Source organism: Anopheles merus, chromosome 3R, assembly GCF_017562075.2.
Source record: "Anopheles merus strain MAF chromosome 3R, AmerM5.1, whole genome shotgun sequence".
NCBI lineage: Eukaryota > Metazoa > Arthropoda > Insecta > Diptera > Culicidae > Anopheles > Anopheles merus.
In genome coordinates, this window is record NC_054084.1 from 42,917,476 (window position 1) to 42,932,407 (window position 14,932).

General features: G+C 42.0%; 5 protein-coding genes across 8 annotated transcripts; 2 read left to right on the forward strand and 3 right to left on the reverse strand.

Annotated features, from left to right (window-relative positions):
* Nucleotides 1-2,168: 2,168 nt before the first annotated feature.
* Nucleotides 2,169-3,523, reverse strand: LOC121595312. 4 transcript variants are annotated; one of them, XM_041919218.1, is made up of 4 exons: nucleotides 3,272-3,523; nucleotides 2,961-3,176; nucleotides 2,708-2,861; nucleotides 2,169-2,638 (listed from the first exon to the last, which is right to left on the reverse strand). In XM_041919218.1, exons 1-4 carry the CDS (start codon nucleotides 3,344-3,346, stop codon nucleotides 2,307-2,309), a joined length of 777 nt encoding a protein of 258 aa, XP_041775152.1. In that variant the 5' UTR covers nucleotides 3,347-3,523; the 3' UTR covers nucleotides 2,169-2,306. The 4 variants fall into 4 exon arrangements, with proteins under 4 accessions (XP_041775152.1, XP_041775150.1, XP_041775151.1 ...); XM_041919216.1 differs by having other exon boundaries at nucleotides 2,708-2,891; XM_041919217.1 differs by having other exon boundaries at nucleotides 2,946-3,176.
* Nucleotides 3,524-3,610: 87 nt separating this feature from the next.
* Nucleotides 3,611-5,378, reverse strand: LOC121595313 (mitochondrial fission 1 protein). The gene is made up of 3 exons (XM_041919219.1): nucleotides 5,222-5,378; nucleotides 4,932-5,045; nucleotides 3,611-4,819 (listed from the first exon to the last, which is right to left on the reverse strand). The coding sequence occupies exons 1-3, from the start codon at nucleotides 5,264-5,266 to the stop codon at nucleotides 4,532-4,534; spliced, it is 447 nt and encodes a 148-aa protein (XP_041775153.1). The 5' UTR covers nucleotides 5,267-5,378; the 3' UTR covers nucleotides 3,611-4,531.
* A 2,303-nt stretch (nucleotides 5,379-7,681) lies between these two features.
* LOC121595700 lies at nucleotides 7,682-9,093 on the forward strand. Its single transcript, XM_041919872.1, has 4 exons — nucleotides 7,682-8,626; nucleotides 8,681-8,749; nucleotides 8,819-8,908; nucleotides 8,989-9,093. Exons 1-4 carry the CDS (start codon nucleotides 7,682-7,684, stop codon nucleotides 9,091-9,093), a joined length of 1,209 nt encoding a protein of 402 aa, XP_041775806.1.
* Nucleotides 9,094-12,121: 3,028 nt separating this feature from the next.
* On the forward strand, nucleotides 12,122-13,982 carry LOC121596733 (gustatory receptor 68a-like). Its single transcript, XM_041921929.1, has 5 exons — nucleotides 12,122-12,581; nucleotides 12,864-12,940; nucleotides 13,012-13,080; nucleotides 13,396-13,485; nucleotides 13,560-13,982. Exons 1-5 carry the CDS (start codon nucleotides 12,293-12,295, stop codon nucleotides 13,689-13,691), a joined length of 657 nt encoding a protein of 218 aa, XP_041777863.1. The 5' UTR covers nucleotides 12,122-12,292; the 3' UTR covers nucleotides 13,692-13,982.
* Nucleotides 13,981-14,897, reverse strand: LOC121595701. The gene has a single exon (XM_041919873.1). The coding sequence runs from the start codon at nucleotides 14,895-14,897 to the stop codon at nucleotides 14,085-14,087; it is 813 nt and encodes a 270-aa protein (XP_041775807.1). The 3' UTR covers nucleotides 13,981-14,084.
* Nucleotides 14,898-14,932: the final 35 nt, after the last annotated feature.

The following is a 14,932-nucleotide window of genomic DNA, read 5'->3' on the forward strand; positions in this document are numbered from 1 at the left end:
AGGCAACCAAAGCAACCGCGATGCGATGCGGCTGACATGGTCAGTGCGGCCGATAGAAAACAGACGAGTGCGAGCGAAAAGGAAACAGATTGCGCAGTGTTGGGTGGATAGGGAAGGAGGCAAAACGACAAATGGCAAACGGCCAAACCCGAAGCCCCGTGCACGATCACGAGTGGGGGCACTGTTTTCACCGAAGGAAGGAAGGAACTATGCGGAACGCTGGGTGGTAATGCAGGGAAGGGATGTTCTTTTTCCGATTCGACAGATACAGTGCCCTGCCATTTTTGTGCCATCCATCCACATCGTGGCCGGTGTTTTGAAGGGGTGGGGGGGGGGGGGGGCGACGCCGCCTACTATGTTGCACCATTTGGTGCATTAAGCTGTACGTTACATTGGCTGGTATTATTGAATCCGTTCGTAGCGGCAACGTACGACGCTCACATAAAATTCTAGAGATGGCAACACATTTCTTGAGCCCGGTCCTATAACGCTGCGGTGAAAAACTGTAGCAACCATCTAGTACGTTAGGAAAATGAGTTTCGGGACGTACGCCGCCGCTACGAACGGATTCAATAATACCAGCTATTGTGTAATTTGTAGTGTTGAGTTTCATGAATCTTTCGTTGAATTTCATTCATATGAATCTTCAGTGATGAGTGATTCGAATCTCGAATCGACTCTTCAAAGATTCATGAATCTCGAAAGAAAAATAAATCTTCAATGATTCATTAATATGAAGGTCATTAATCAAAAAATCATTAAAATTCATATATCTTCAATATGAACCGTCTCCGCGTAGCAAAACAAACTATACGCAGCCGGCACTTGCCAAGAAGTTCCGAAAGCCTGTATAGGCTGGCATGACCACGCGCTACGCCAAGAAGAATAATGAGCAGCTCAAGCTCTATGAATCTTTGGAGATTTATGAATCCCTTGAGATTCATGAACTCCTAGAGATTCGCGATTTTTCCGAGATATATTAATCTTTTGAAATTCAAGAATGTTTGAAAATTAATAATCTTTTGAAATTTATGAATCTTTGGAGATTCATGAATCATTGCAACCGAGATTCAGATGTATTGGATCATTTCAATGATTTATTCAGATTCAAGAATCGGAATCAAATTCACCCAACACTAGTAATTTCTTCATCAAAGTCATAATAAGTTTACAATAATCACCAGCTTACAAAATTGTAGTTTTTACAAAAAATAAAAAATCATTTAAGCAGTACCTATTTTTTTAACTAGAACTAGAACTAGAAGGCTCTCTAACTCTCTTTTATACGATCATACTTTTCCGGTTGCAAAACCATAGGAAAAACTCCTAATTATCGACACGTCTTTTTTACGGAGAATTTTTCTCAGATTGGAATAGAATCATGACAGGCATGGCATTTATAATTAGACTAGCAATAAATAACTTGCAGATGTAAGTAATAAGCTGTATTTCTTAAAATCAGCAAAAAGGAAAAATTTATTTTTATATTTAATCCATGTTTACTGTAAATTTTAAAATTATAATCATATATGTTGAGATTTTTTGTTATTTAAAGCATTTCAAATATTAAAATAAAAAAGCTTCAGATCCTACCTGATCCAACAGTGATCACTCACTGTACCAAACCCCCTCACAGTATGGGTGAGTTTGCTTCCACCCTCTAGACCACGGGGTTGAAAATGCATTTAAAAAAATTCCTTCTTCGTAGTGTATGTGAGCAGTATTGGCCACAATGATCGCGGTTGACTGCACTGAACCATACCGTTGGTCTGGTCAGCAACAGTAAAAAAGAAATAAAAAAGAAAAAGTAAAATATTCAACCCTTTCAATAATCGGAATTACGGACTCGATGATTGCATTCGATCGCGGAATCGTCATCCGATTGGGGGCTAAACACACTAAAGCCATCACGAGTACTTTGTTTACTTTGGAGAGAATAAGGGGTGAAGTGTTTGTGTGTGTGTGTTCGCGCTTTATAAAGCGGGCTTTGTCGTTCCTATCAATATTGTCGTTCCTCTTCACAGTACAGTCCCCATTATCACACCCGGTCTGATCCGTACCCTGACCCCTGAGAGCAGGACGATCGTCACCCATCACCAGCGCCGCTTTGCATATGCGCAAAAAGTATTCAAATGGGACCAGGCGACCGGTTGTCCATAAGGAAGAAGTTGTGAAAATTATTTTATTAATTTCATTAAAGCTATTTCAAAGAAAAGCTGTTAAAAACTGAACATATTGAAATATTGACGGGCAGTTTTTCTATTCTAAATAATTTTATTTTAATATTTTCTTTCCATTCTTCCATTCTAAATAGCCCAACTGCGCGAGTAGCGACTGTGCAGGGGGCGAAAGTCATCGATCAACATGTTGTGCCCATTAAACTGACCCACCGTAAGTGCCGTCGGGGGCAACCGCTCGAGGTTCTTGCTGATAGTGTTCCGCTGCACCGGCTTAAATCCACTTCCGTTCCACTCGACCGTCGTCTGATCGGTCGGAAATGCACCGGCCGGGGTCGTCTCGCCCGGATCGATCGGGGCTAACGGATTGTCCCCGAACACGGCAATGTACTCGGGCGAGCGGACTATTTTCAGTATCTGCATCAACGCCACCACACAGGCCCATAGGTAGAACAGCAGTACTGTGGCAACAAAATAAACCGGATAAGACGGATTGCTCCATTTCAACTCCCCATTACTACACTACTTACACAAAGCAAATCCACCGGCAATGGTGAGAGCTATAAGGTAGCCTACGTTAATGGATTTTTTAATCACCATCATTCCGATCACGTGGGTCAGTGTGATGCAGGACAGTCTCCCCAGCTCCACCACTATGAACGGCACTAGAAGGTAGCGTTTCATCTGTAACGACACAATAGTAGGGAAAAATAACTGAAATTACTTTTTCGTTCAAAACCTTCTCCTACCAAACTCGCCTAAACTCACATAATATGCACCCACCATCATTGTACCGCAGCAGGGCAGGTACAGCGCCATGCCGATCATAATCAGTGTGTAGAACATAGCGGCCTCCATTTTGCACACCCCAATCAACCAGACGAACACATCGTCCGGGTTGTACAGGTGCATGTTTTCCTCATAGTACAATGCTTCTTGCTCTAAAAATTGACCACCACCCAATGCTGCCAGCGCTATCATCGTTACTATTGTTTCTAACTACATCGAGTCACAAGATAAGCAAAGAAAATGGAGAATTTCGCGATTTACAATTAGGTTTTCAGGCACAACGGATGTGTCTCAGTGATGCTTACTATACAAAATCCTCCAACAATGATTGAACCGAGGCGCACGGACAGTCGAAAACAGAACAGCCTCATCAGAACCATGCTGCTGTGGACAGGAAGCGTACGTTTGTACTGCGTTCGCTTTCTGCCACCGCGGCAGGATGCAAAGGATCGGGTTGCGTGCGGCTGGGCAATTAGTGCTGGGTCGTTGGGTGTTTGGGCTCATTAAAACCGTAAGTGTCCTTTTGTGTCCCGTGATTGGGCGTGTAATTAGCGACGGAAAACTGATATGATGTCTATCAGCTTTTCTTTTGCAACATGATTGTTTTTGGATAAACATACCTTCTATCACAAGACAAAAAGTGATTAAAATAAATATTTCTATATTTGGATCGATTATGAATAACACATTTTCATCAATCCGGTATGTTGTATCAAACCGGTTACAGATATCGTGCGACATGGAGTGAACCCTTTTGCCCGCTGTGTGTACGCTTATCAACGCAGTATCGATTAGAAGTGTTTTTTTTCTGTTTGTTTCAAGGACACTCTGTGACATTGATTCTCAAAGCTTTGTACAGTGCTAGAGATAAATCTACTCACTGCACCTTCATTCCGATTACAAACAGTAGCCTTACCACTAACAAACAATCTATTTGATACATTCATTTTCAAGACTCTCTCTTTTTTACGCTTGTGCCGGAATTACTAGTTATACACAGACGTTTGTTTTTGATTTACAGTACGGCAACAAGCTACCAGTTGCTAAAGAAATAATTATTTTAAAACATATCGGAATAAAGAGTAGAAATAAACCACGGAAACACATTTACGCTATACCAGAAAGAGGTTTAAGCGATAGATTGAAAGACTGGCATTAGTTAGCTGCCCCTCATTGTTGACACAAGTGTGTACGGGAAAAACAGTGATTCGGTTCGCGTTAACGCTTGTAAATGAAATAACGTTGGCATATTCAATAAATGAAAGAAGAATTGAAGCAAGATTGGAACTTCTATTCGCTACTCTGTAAACAATCAGCCGAACAAGTTGAATTAAACCAATTGAGTGTAATTGAATTCTCCTACATCACATACCGTGGATGGGGTTGCGTTAAAAACTACATTACTCGCTATCTAAAACCTTACCAAATTGAATTGAAATTGAATAACAAACCATTCACTATATAAAGTTCGGTCTGCAATAGCAAAGCTCTGTGTACTTCTGTTGTGAAACGCACAAGCCCGACAGCCCGACACGATCGAGCCGGAGGGCTTAGCGAGGTGATTTTCATTTCTTCAGCAGTGCAAGCCCCAGCCCCAGAATGCCACCGACGACAAGGGCCGCACCGGTCGCCTTCGCCACTCCCTTCAGTCCCTCGATGTCCATGCGTTTCTTGATTAGCTCCTCCAGCGCTATCACCTGCTGATTGTTAGGTTCAATTTCCAGAAAGGCCTGTGCGTGCTTGAGCGCCTCCGAGTACTCCTTTAGTCTTGTGTGCCCAATTGCCATGTAGTACAGATAGTCGCGACGTCCTTCCGGATGCTTCACGAACAGGTCTTCCAGTAGGACAAGTCCCTAAAACAGAATGCAAAACGAAAAGCAATTATTACCGGTGTTGCCTATGACACATAATGCACCATCATCATCATCAGCATCATCATCATAATCATCATTGTTGCATCATTACCGTTTTCATATCGCTGGCAAAGTCGCTTCGTACCATGCAGTATGCGTACTCGAACTGTGTGTTGGTTGAGACGGCTCCATTTTTGAGCTCTTCGTTGTACTTTTTCTCGAACTTCTATAACAAAAATGAAAGTCGTATTTCAAAGAATACAAACAAAGACGCATTAGTGATTCATTCTACGCACAATTGGACTGGAAAATAGTGATGACGAATGCCATTGGGCAAGGCAGCACAGACAGTTGCATGGAAAATCAACAAGAAAATACAAAAAGGGAGACTGTTACACTTACCTCCAGCTCATCGTTCACAACGGAATCGTTTAATATTTCCTCCATTGTGGATTGTGTGTTTGCTGTTCGTGAATAATGATACAAAGATTACACTTTTACGGCACTCGCTCAGACGTGTTTACAATTGGATTCGTTCGCAATTCTGGTAACCCGGATTATCCGGTTGCTGTCATTCTACCCTCTAACTGAAATTGATTTTGCTTTTCACTGTTATTATAGAAAAAAATAAGTAAATAGGTTATCAATTTATTGTACTTACACTCTATCTAATTTGCATTCAAATAATTTTACTCCAACCTAAAAATAGTTTTACAAAATAAAGGGGGAAAAAGTTGTGTGCCATACCACTGTGCTGAATTACTGTGCTGAATAATTTCACTGCTGTGAAATGTTATGAAATATTTCATTTCAAAATTTGAAAAACGAACTGAACGGTTTTTGGTATCTTTTGTAAACACACGTGCCTTTTTAAATGATGTTCGTTTTTTTTTTGTCGTTTTTTTGTACTAAAAGTAATGCTGTTAACATTGTTTTTCATAATCATTACATTTAAGTTCATCTATTTGGTTGATTGCTTGCTGGATAAATATTGAAATGTATGCTCCAACTGAAAAAATAATCTAGAAAGCAATTCAAACTATTAAAAAGAATCTTCTTTGCAGAAAAGAACGAGACAAAAATATTACCGTTAATATAGGGCAAAAGTTAAGCTCGAAAAAATCACCTGCTGTAAGTTGGATGCTTTCGAACTGTGTCTGCTGTAAGAAGCTTTCAATCTAAAACGTAAAAAAGTAACATTCCGTTTCTAAATGCATATCATTTTCCAAATACTTACTCTGGTAAACAGGGCACGACATTTTATTTGAATTCCAAGATCCAACGTGTGAAGTCGATGTCTAAGATTCTGGGCCGATTTCATTGCACAGGTGTTTATGTAGAACGTCACCCCCAGCAATATTATTCGACAAATAAGTCGGCTTATAATTCCTATCAATAACTCCCAATAATATAATTCCTCGTTAACTCGCACCAGTCCACACTCTTCATATTACAGCTATAGTCGATACTAACTTGCAGCATGATGTCGTTGATTGTTGAGCAGCCAAAACACAACCCAATAAGAGTTAGATAAGATGTGAATGTAGTTCTTGCAGTAGATGATAAGGTACGTCCTACCGTAAGCTTCATTTAGCGCAACGCTCGCCTGAAACAGATCGCTATACAGCGCTTTCAACGCGTTTAGCTTACCGGCAAGAAACTCCTTGTAGCGCATACTTCCTAGCCTTTCAGAGTATTGAAGCAACTCTACGTGATGCTCCAATGCGGCACGTGTCATACGCAGATACGAGTCCAGCAGGATCGCTGGATAAATGATCTGCTGTAGTTTGATGTTCAAAATATACTGCAGACCGAAAAAGTACACGTAGAACCGTTTTGTTTGCATCTGTTCTGCGCAAAGGTATAGGTACGATTCATTCGCTACGAAGTACAGCAGCGTGCCCAGCACAAAACACCAGTACAAACGAATGGCACGAGTCAACCGACGGCGATCAACCATACCATACCGTTGCAGCGTTTGATGAGCCTTGTACAGCAATCGCCAGCAACCGCAAATATTATCGCTGGTACGGAAAAGCTCCACATATATCACCAGGATTGACAGTCCTATCGTGAGCAGTTTGATAAAATCGACCACCATTCCAATCGCTTCGCAGTGATAAAGAATGCACCGTCGCCGGTAGATGATGAGCGCAAGATTAACCAACACTCCGAGGAACTGCGCCAAGGTGAGAGCTGCGAAGGGACTTACTCTGCCACTGGCCAATCGATACGGCTGAAACCCCAGCCACTGATGGAATCGTACGTAGCCGGAAAGTACGTACCATTGCTCGAGCGGTTCCATGTCTCGAACTGAAAACACGAGCCTCGCTCTATCTAGGTTAGGTAAATATGTGTCAACTCCAAACCTACCCCCTTCCGACCAGGGTGGCGAACGCGCAAAGTAATTATCCCGAATGGGTTGTGCAATTTTCATGATTTAATTTATCCTACTCATCACCCCTTGCTGGCTGGCTGGCGACAAAGCCCCACCAAAAAAGCTTCCACAAATAGGGAGCAAGAAGCACTGTCCAAAAATGTAATTCACTCTGCAAACATTGACCACCGGACCGGAGACTGGGTATTCGTAACGGATTTCGCGACTGGATTTGGTGATGTGTGCCGATTCAATTTTTAATCAGAACTAAACTATTGGCAGCTATCTGTTTGCGGGAGAAAATTAAATATCGTCTAACGAAGTAGGAAGCTTTTCAGAAGGCGTCGACAACGACAAACTGTGCGGTATGACACGTGCACTGAATTATTTATAACCAAATCATTAATCAATGTTTAACTCCCTCTAGAAAAGTAGTTTGGAGTTCCCTCTCGAAAAGTAGTTTAATGGAGACACAATGCACAACAATGGAACAGTTCAGTGCAAGCAGCATGTCTCGCCACCACGTGCCTTACGATCGTCGGTTTGGTTCCATTTATCCTCTGTTCCAGCTTCTCGGCTTCACACCAGTACCTCTCCATGGACAGGTCTTAACCTCACTGCACACCTTAACCATCGTGTTCGTGTCGTTTTACACCACCGGAGAAATTATCGTTCTATCCTATTCACTGATCAAACCAGAAGCTGTCTTCTTTCTTAGTGACGCTACCGGTACCTTTGCCGACGCTATCCAGTTCGTAATTCCGCTGGCAGTTCCGTTGGTAACGCTGACGCTGTCGCTGCTCAAACGACCCACCCAGAAGCGTATTGCTCTGCTTATGGATCAGATTGACGCATCAATTGAAGCGCACGGTGCTGCTCCAGGATGTTTGGAGCGATTCAATCACCAGCTTGCCGATGACATCTTCAGCACTATGTTCGTGTTCAACGTGATACCAGCCGTGAGCGAGTTCTTTATCATTTCGCGCATCTCGGGCAATCCGGTATGGCACCGAAACTGGCTACTGAAGGTTTGGTTCTTCATTCTGATTCGACTCGGTGACTCGTTCTTTCTGGTGCATGTTCTATATCTGCGCAATCGGTACCGCGTCCTTAACAACGAACTGCAGCAAACGGCGTCCACCAACGGGCGGGCCATTTCACCCGAAGCGATCCATCGTCGATTGGTGCACCTGAAAGCGATGCAAAATCTGCTGAAAGATCTTACCGGTGAGGTAAGCGATCGTTTCGGCTGGCAACTGTTTGCGGTAATAACGATGCTGTTCATATGTACCACCATCGATGGATATTGGATGTACGCGAGTCTCCACTACGATGGGAACCTTTACAAGGTGGAATCGTTTCTGTGTGGTATTTCACCGGTGTTGATGTTTTTTGTGCTTTTCAACACCTGCCAAAAGTGTGTGGATGAGGTACGTTGAAGGGAGTTTGTTATACTACGTGCTCAATTTGGTTCTTACTTGCAGGGAGAAATCACCTTCTATTATCTTCATAGTGCACTGAATCGTGTGTTGCCTCAAACAACTATCACGCTAGTAAGTATTGAAGCTTTTTTTTTTAAACAAATGTCTCATTCTTTTAAAAAACGAACCGTCTTCTTGCAGATAGAGAACTTTTCTAAACAATTAGACAACGAGCAGATCAACTTTTCTGCAGCAAACTTCTTTGATATACGCTTATCATCATTAACGACGGTGAGAAAATTGAGGAAAATATTTAAATTCCTCATTTCATTTTACATAAAATATTGTTCTCGTTTGTTGTAACGTTGTAGATATTTGGATCGATTACATCGTACCTGGTGATTTACATCAATTTTATCCCCAAAACCGACACGTTCAATGATTACAACAAAGAGCATAGTCTGGTCACAACATAATAATACATCGTGTTTATTATTGCTTATGGAAATGTGGATTTCGCCTTAAAAGGTATTCTATGCAATCATTTTGATATTTGATTAGTTCTTGGACCTTCAACCAGTGGCTAATCTTGACCAAAATGTCTCTCTTTTTAATCATTTCAATCACATTACATAAGATTACATTATATTCAGAGATTTATCAATCTCGGGGCCCTAAACGGGGAATCTTAATGGGGCCCCTAGTTTCCTTAACAGTAGCCAAAATATATCGATATGAACAAACATTAGACAACATTCGCTTTTTTTCAATATCTTTTAACGAGTACCAAATAAGTAATTCTGAAATCGTTAGGGATTCATTTTCTTCTGTTCTTTTAAATGGCAGTTGTTACATTATTTTAATGGTATCTATAGTCTTCTTATTTTTAATATTTAATGGTTGTTCATGATCGCTGCTTCCGGTAGTGTATATTTTGCAAAACTGATTCAAATACTAGCCATTGTTGGGTGTAAGATTTTTTTTATTTTCTACAAAGTCTATCAAATATGCAAAGTCAAATACAAAGTCAAAGCAAATACGCATTTGGTCGTTTTTCTAAATTAAAAATCTTTTATATGGAAATAAATCAAGCAATGAAATGTTAAACTGCCGCTATTAAAAATCCAGACTTTTAATCCATGCAATCGAGACCTTCGGCGAAGTTTTTCAAAAATTAAAATAAAACATCCCAGTAGCTTCTACATGCGTTATTGTCATGAGAGATTTTATTGCTAATATGGAAGAGTGCGAAAAAATGTCAAGTTTGTGTAAGCCTTCAAAACTTATCTCCAATGTTCTTAACAACTTTTGATTGCTTGAAACGTTATCAAAACTTTTCACACACTTACTTGTAAGAATGTAATACTATGAGAAATATTTAGTATTCCATTCGTATGAGCATCAATAAAAAAACAGGCACCTAAAAAAGCGAACTAATATGTGGCGGTTTTGCTCGGGGCCCCCTGTAGGCCTGGGTCCCCACGACTGCTCATTCCGCTTAAAGGAAAATCCCCTTCTGATTGCATTACGAAAAAACTCACTGCATTATTACAATATTTTTTATGATTGTTTTTAATTTTAATTTTCATTGTGGAGTGTAATTTTTTAATGACATTCTGCCACTTTCCCAAACTCGATTGAAGAGGAACGATAGTAGTAGTTGCGTAGATACAAAGGTTGTTTTATTTTATTTCATTAGTATCCTACCCAGTTACGCGTACAATATGGCAAAATGCTCAAAAAACATCCAAGGAAACCACAATTGCATGTGATTTTGACAATCGCTACGATCGTTCTCGAATTTGATCGCGTTTGGGAAAGTGGTTGATTATTTAATTAAATAACTGTATGTAACATATATTTTCAAATAATTACTAGACAATTATGAAAAAGACCCATTTCAACCTGTTAAAAATAATATTGTTATACACAACAATTTGGTTTGAAATCGTTTGCTTTCAGCTGAATTTGAAAGAATTCTTTGGTCTGTAATACTTTGTAAAACTTATCTTAGTCTAAATTATCTTCAATCAATTAACTTCATGCTGTGTCATTTATTCAACAAATACTCGTAATGGAACGAAATACAGTCATCATGAACCCAATTGAAAAAGTATTTAGGATTGAAAATTATTACATAAAGGATGATTTAATCACATTGCTTTCCTAAGTTAGAGCAATTAAATGCTCATGTGCGTGCTTTTTAATATTTTTCAGAAATATTATCAAATATTTGTGACAAACTTACAAATAGGAAAATAGAAATATTTTTATATAACATATGCTGTTTTCGTACCCATTCACCTATTGCCATTCGTATAATTCCTCACATCTCTATCAAAACCTGATTTCAGTGATATGGTAATTATAATGACTTTTGTAAACTCGGTGTGACTGCATAGTTATTTTAAACTTCATAATATTTCCTCTTCAAAATTGATCGAAGCGTGTAAAAAGTGCGTGTAAAAGTGCAGTCACTCAATCCGCTCTATGAATGATCCACTGCCGCACTTCACTAATTGAATACGTGGTGTAGAATAGGATGAATTATTATGCCAATGCACGGCAAATTGGCTGAAAAATCTATACTCGATCAATATTTACCCTCCATGAATTAATCTTCGCTCTTCATGTATTAATCTTAGGTCGCATTCTTTCCACGTTGCTGTGTTCCAATCCGAGCGAAATACTTCCTAATTGTTATTAGATAAACCTATCACCTCTTAATTAGCGCCTGCCACTCATCCACCCACCAATGGCGAAACAATGCCTCAAAATGACCCACTGTCATCGGGGCAGAAAATCGCCCCAGTTTCGATCTCAAAACTTTCCACATCATCAATCTCCGTCAACGTGAAATCCCCGGCTGATGATTTTCTCACGTCCATCAGGGCGCACCGATACACGCGAATGTTTCGAAAGAAATCTCAGTCCTTTGCGTAGGGAAACAGTCATTACGATCAGTCCGTTTCTGTCGTGCCGTCACTCTGCACTCTGTTCAAAAAGATGCTTGTGACACTTATATTTCAGCTGTGTGCGCTGCAGACATACGCCAGCACGGATGCCCCTCTGGGGTCTTCACTGGCGCTTTTGTGGTGCATCGGTAACTGCATCCTGTACGTGGGTGTGCTAACGTTCTGTATCATCGAGCGCAGATGGTTGTTTGCCGATGCACGCACCGGCACCGGCATTAACTTTATTCCCTTCATCAAGACTTCCATCACCATCGTGACGCATTTGGTGGTGCTACTGGAGGCGCTAATAGCACGTGGCGTTTACCGTGCCCTAGACGTACGCGTAGCATCGGTCGATAGCGCACTGGGACATTTGACGGAAAGGGCTGATTCGAGATTGGCTCGTGCTCGGACTCACTTCCGCAACAAACTGCTCCTCTTCTGTGCGTTCTGCTGTGCGATCGAACTGGGAATTCTGGCACTGGTTTACTCGGACCCCGTTCAGCTAGCGCTCTGGTGCCTCACTGTACCATCGCTGGTTATCATTCGATTGAAGCACCTTCACCACGCATACCACATTGACCGCCTAACGGCCCGGTTCGACATCCTGCGGGAACAGCTGGAGTCTCTCGTCGCCGATGGAGTATCCCCCGGGCGGCCCAAACCGACCGAGGCGAATGTTGTTCCCCCAAAAGCCCAAACATCTTTGACCCGCTGGAAGATGAACGGCCCTTCCCGACCGGCTGTCATCGTGGACTCGTGGACGGGACTTTCGACGATGAAATCCCCGGTCAGGATCGGTGCCACTTCCCAGGTGGATCGTGTGCCTCTTCGGCGAATGTTTGTGGCGAAAGGCACGTACCTAACGCTCTGGCACGCCTCAAAGGACCTGAACGGGGGCTGCGTCTACTCGCAGCTGGCCAATCTGCTCCAGAACTTTATCCAGTGCACGTGCGACCTGTACTCGCTGTACGCGCTGCTTTATCTCAATCAGCTCGACGATATTTTCGGTAAGTGGCCCAACCCACCTGGCTCACCAACCATCCCTTGCTGACCTATTGCACCTTTTGCTGGCTAAAAATACATTTCCCCCTTTGGTTGCACTGCGAGGCCAAACGGAGGTTATTGATTTTTGTACCATCATAAATTTTCACCCTTTCATCCTGTTGGCGGCTAAATAAAAAAAATGCTAAATGGTAAAATTTTTATGAGCGATAGAACAAAGAAAGCCGAAAAAAGGGGCAAGACAGATAGAACAGAACATAAACCTCTCCACACGTCTTTGGTTGCAGCATACATCCTCAGCATCGTGGCCACCTTTACCGCGCTCGGTGTTGTGCTGGCGGCGTGTGAAAACTGCAAGAACCAGGTAAGCACCTGGCCGGGTGATCCAGTTAGACAGTCGCTTCCAATCGCGTGTGTTTTGCATCCGTTTTGCAGGTTGGCCAGATGGGACAGTTGCTGTACAAACGGCTGCATGGTGATGAGGCAGATTTGCTCGCGAATATGGTTCGTATTCGGTCCCGTACGCCCTTGTGTCGGTCATTGTTACGGTGACACGGTGTCACGTTGCAATATGATGGAGTGTGTGCTGTGTGCTTTCAGATCTAATCAGTCGATAAATAAGAAAGAGAGCAAATGGAGTTTGTTGCTTTGCTACAAAAAATGACGAATGAAGAATACAGAGCGTATGACTTAGACAAGGCATTTCTGACAGGGGCTCCATTTGTGCTTTTCTATTATTTAGTTCGACTGCACTTGCAAACATTCTAATATTTTTTCTTGGTGTTTTCTTTGTGAATGACACATTTTATTTTTTCGCAGTTAGAAAACTTTTCGCTCCTGCTTCAACACACTCCAATGTCCTTTTCACTTGGTGGTTTCTTTGATATGGATTTTGTGCTGCTGAAGGAGGTTTAGTAAACGTCTTTGCTTTAGTGTAACAATCAAACGATATCTTATATGTTGTTACTATTTTTGAAACCTAGATCGCAGCCGCTATCACAACGTACATGGTAATTTTCATACAATTCATGCCCAAGGAGGATATGCCAACAGACGCAACGACTGCAAGAAACTCGACTCTTGCTAATAGTACAGCTACTGTGAGGCTTGAATGAAGAGTGAAATCGATGTAGTGACGTTGAAAGCTATCTAGAAATACACAGCATTAGCAACTTAACTGTTTGGAAGAGCTACTTCATGTTCACCTACCTGCATTAAAGTGCCATAGTCCAATCGGTACATACTTAATGCCGTCATCGCAAACGGCTGAGTAGATTCTAGCTTTAGCAAAAAGTGTTGTACCATCTGCCAGCCCCGATCGCACCGTAACTGCCACCGAAGGTGAATGCAGTGTAGTAGCACCCGCGTACGATGAAACTCCGACAAGATGCGCTCGTTGGAGTGGAGATTGATCATCAAACAGATGAATTTCGACGACAAACAACACTCCAAATCTGCAACGTCCAGTCGGAGAAATTACTCGTTTTGTCTTAAACTTGTTTTGTACGCTACCTACACACTGAGCCAAACACTTTGCCGCTGATAAACCCATGAACAATCCAGTACGTGTCCGTTAGTATGTAGATGTGATTGATCAGCTTTATAATGACCAATGAGTAGCCGAACGCTTGGTTAAGTAACTCGAGCAACCGCTCGACTCGTGCAAATCCTTCCATTAGCTTGCGCAAATAGCCACAAATTTGTCCATCACTTCGACGACCCCCGAACCGGCTGGCACCATTGCTTAGCTCGATCGTCCATGCTAGCTCACTGTTTATTGCCTTCAGACAAAAGCCCAACACATTGGTATAGAGCAGGATTTGTAGCTGTCGCAGGTGTAGCAACAGAAACAGCACCCAGAACAAGATGGTAAAGTTGGAACTGCGAGCTGACTTAGTTATCCAGTACGCATACGTAAGCTCCCACCAGGACATGTACACAACAAACAGTGCAACCGTACGCAGGTGTGCCTGGGGCAGTAGAGCCCACTTCGTGCCCGGGAAAATGTTGTGCAGTCGTTCCAGCTCGTTCCAAACTTTATACAGCACGCCGCGCTGGTAGCCACTCTCGAGGAAAAGGGAGTAGTAGGTAAAAACCATGAGCAGAAATTTGAAAAAATCTACCACATATCCTAACGCGTTGTCGGAAAAAATTACCAACGATTGGTGCTGATAGATCCAACAGAAGAGCCCCGTAATAATGCAAAAGTTTAGCGTAATGAAAAACAGCGATTCACAATCGAAGGTTCGGTGCCGCTTAGGACTGAACCAATGCAGTGCCAGGATTTGGTAGAGTACGATCACTTTGGAGAAACTTTCCATGTTTTACGCCGCAAGAAGGAGCACAGAATACAATG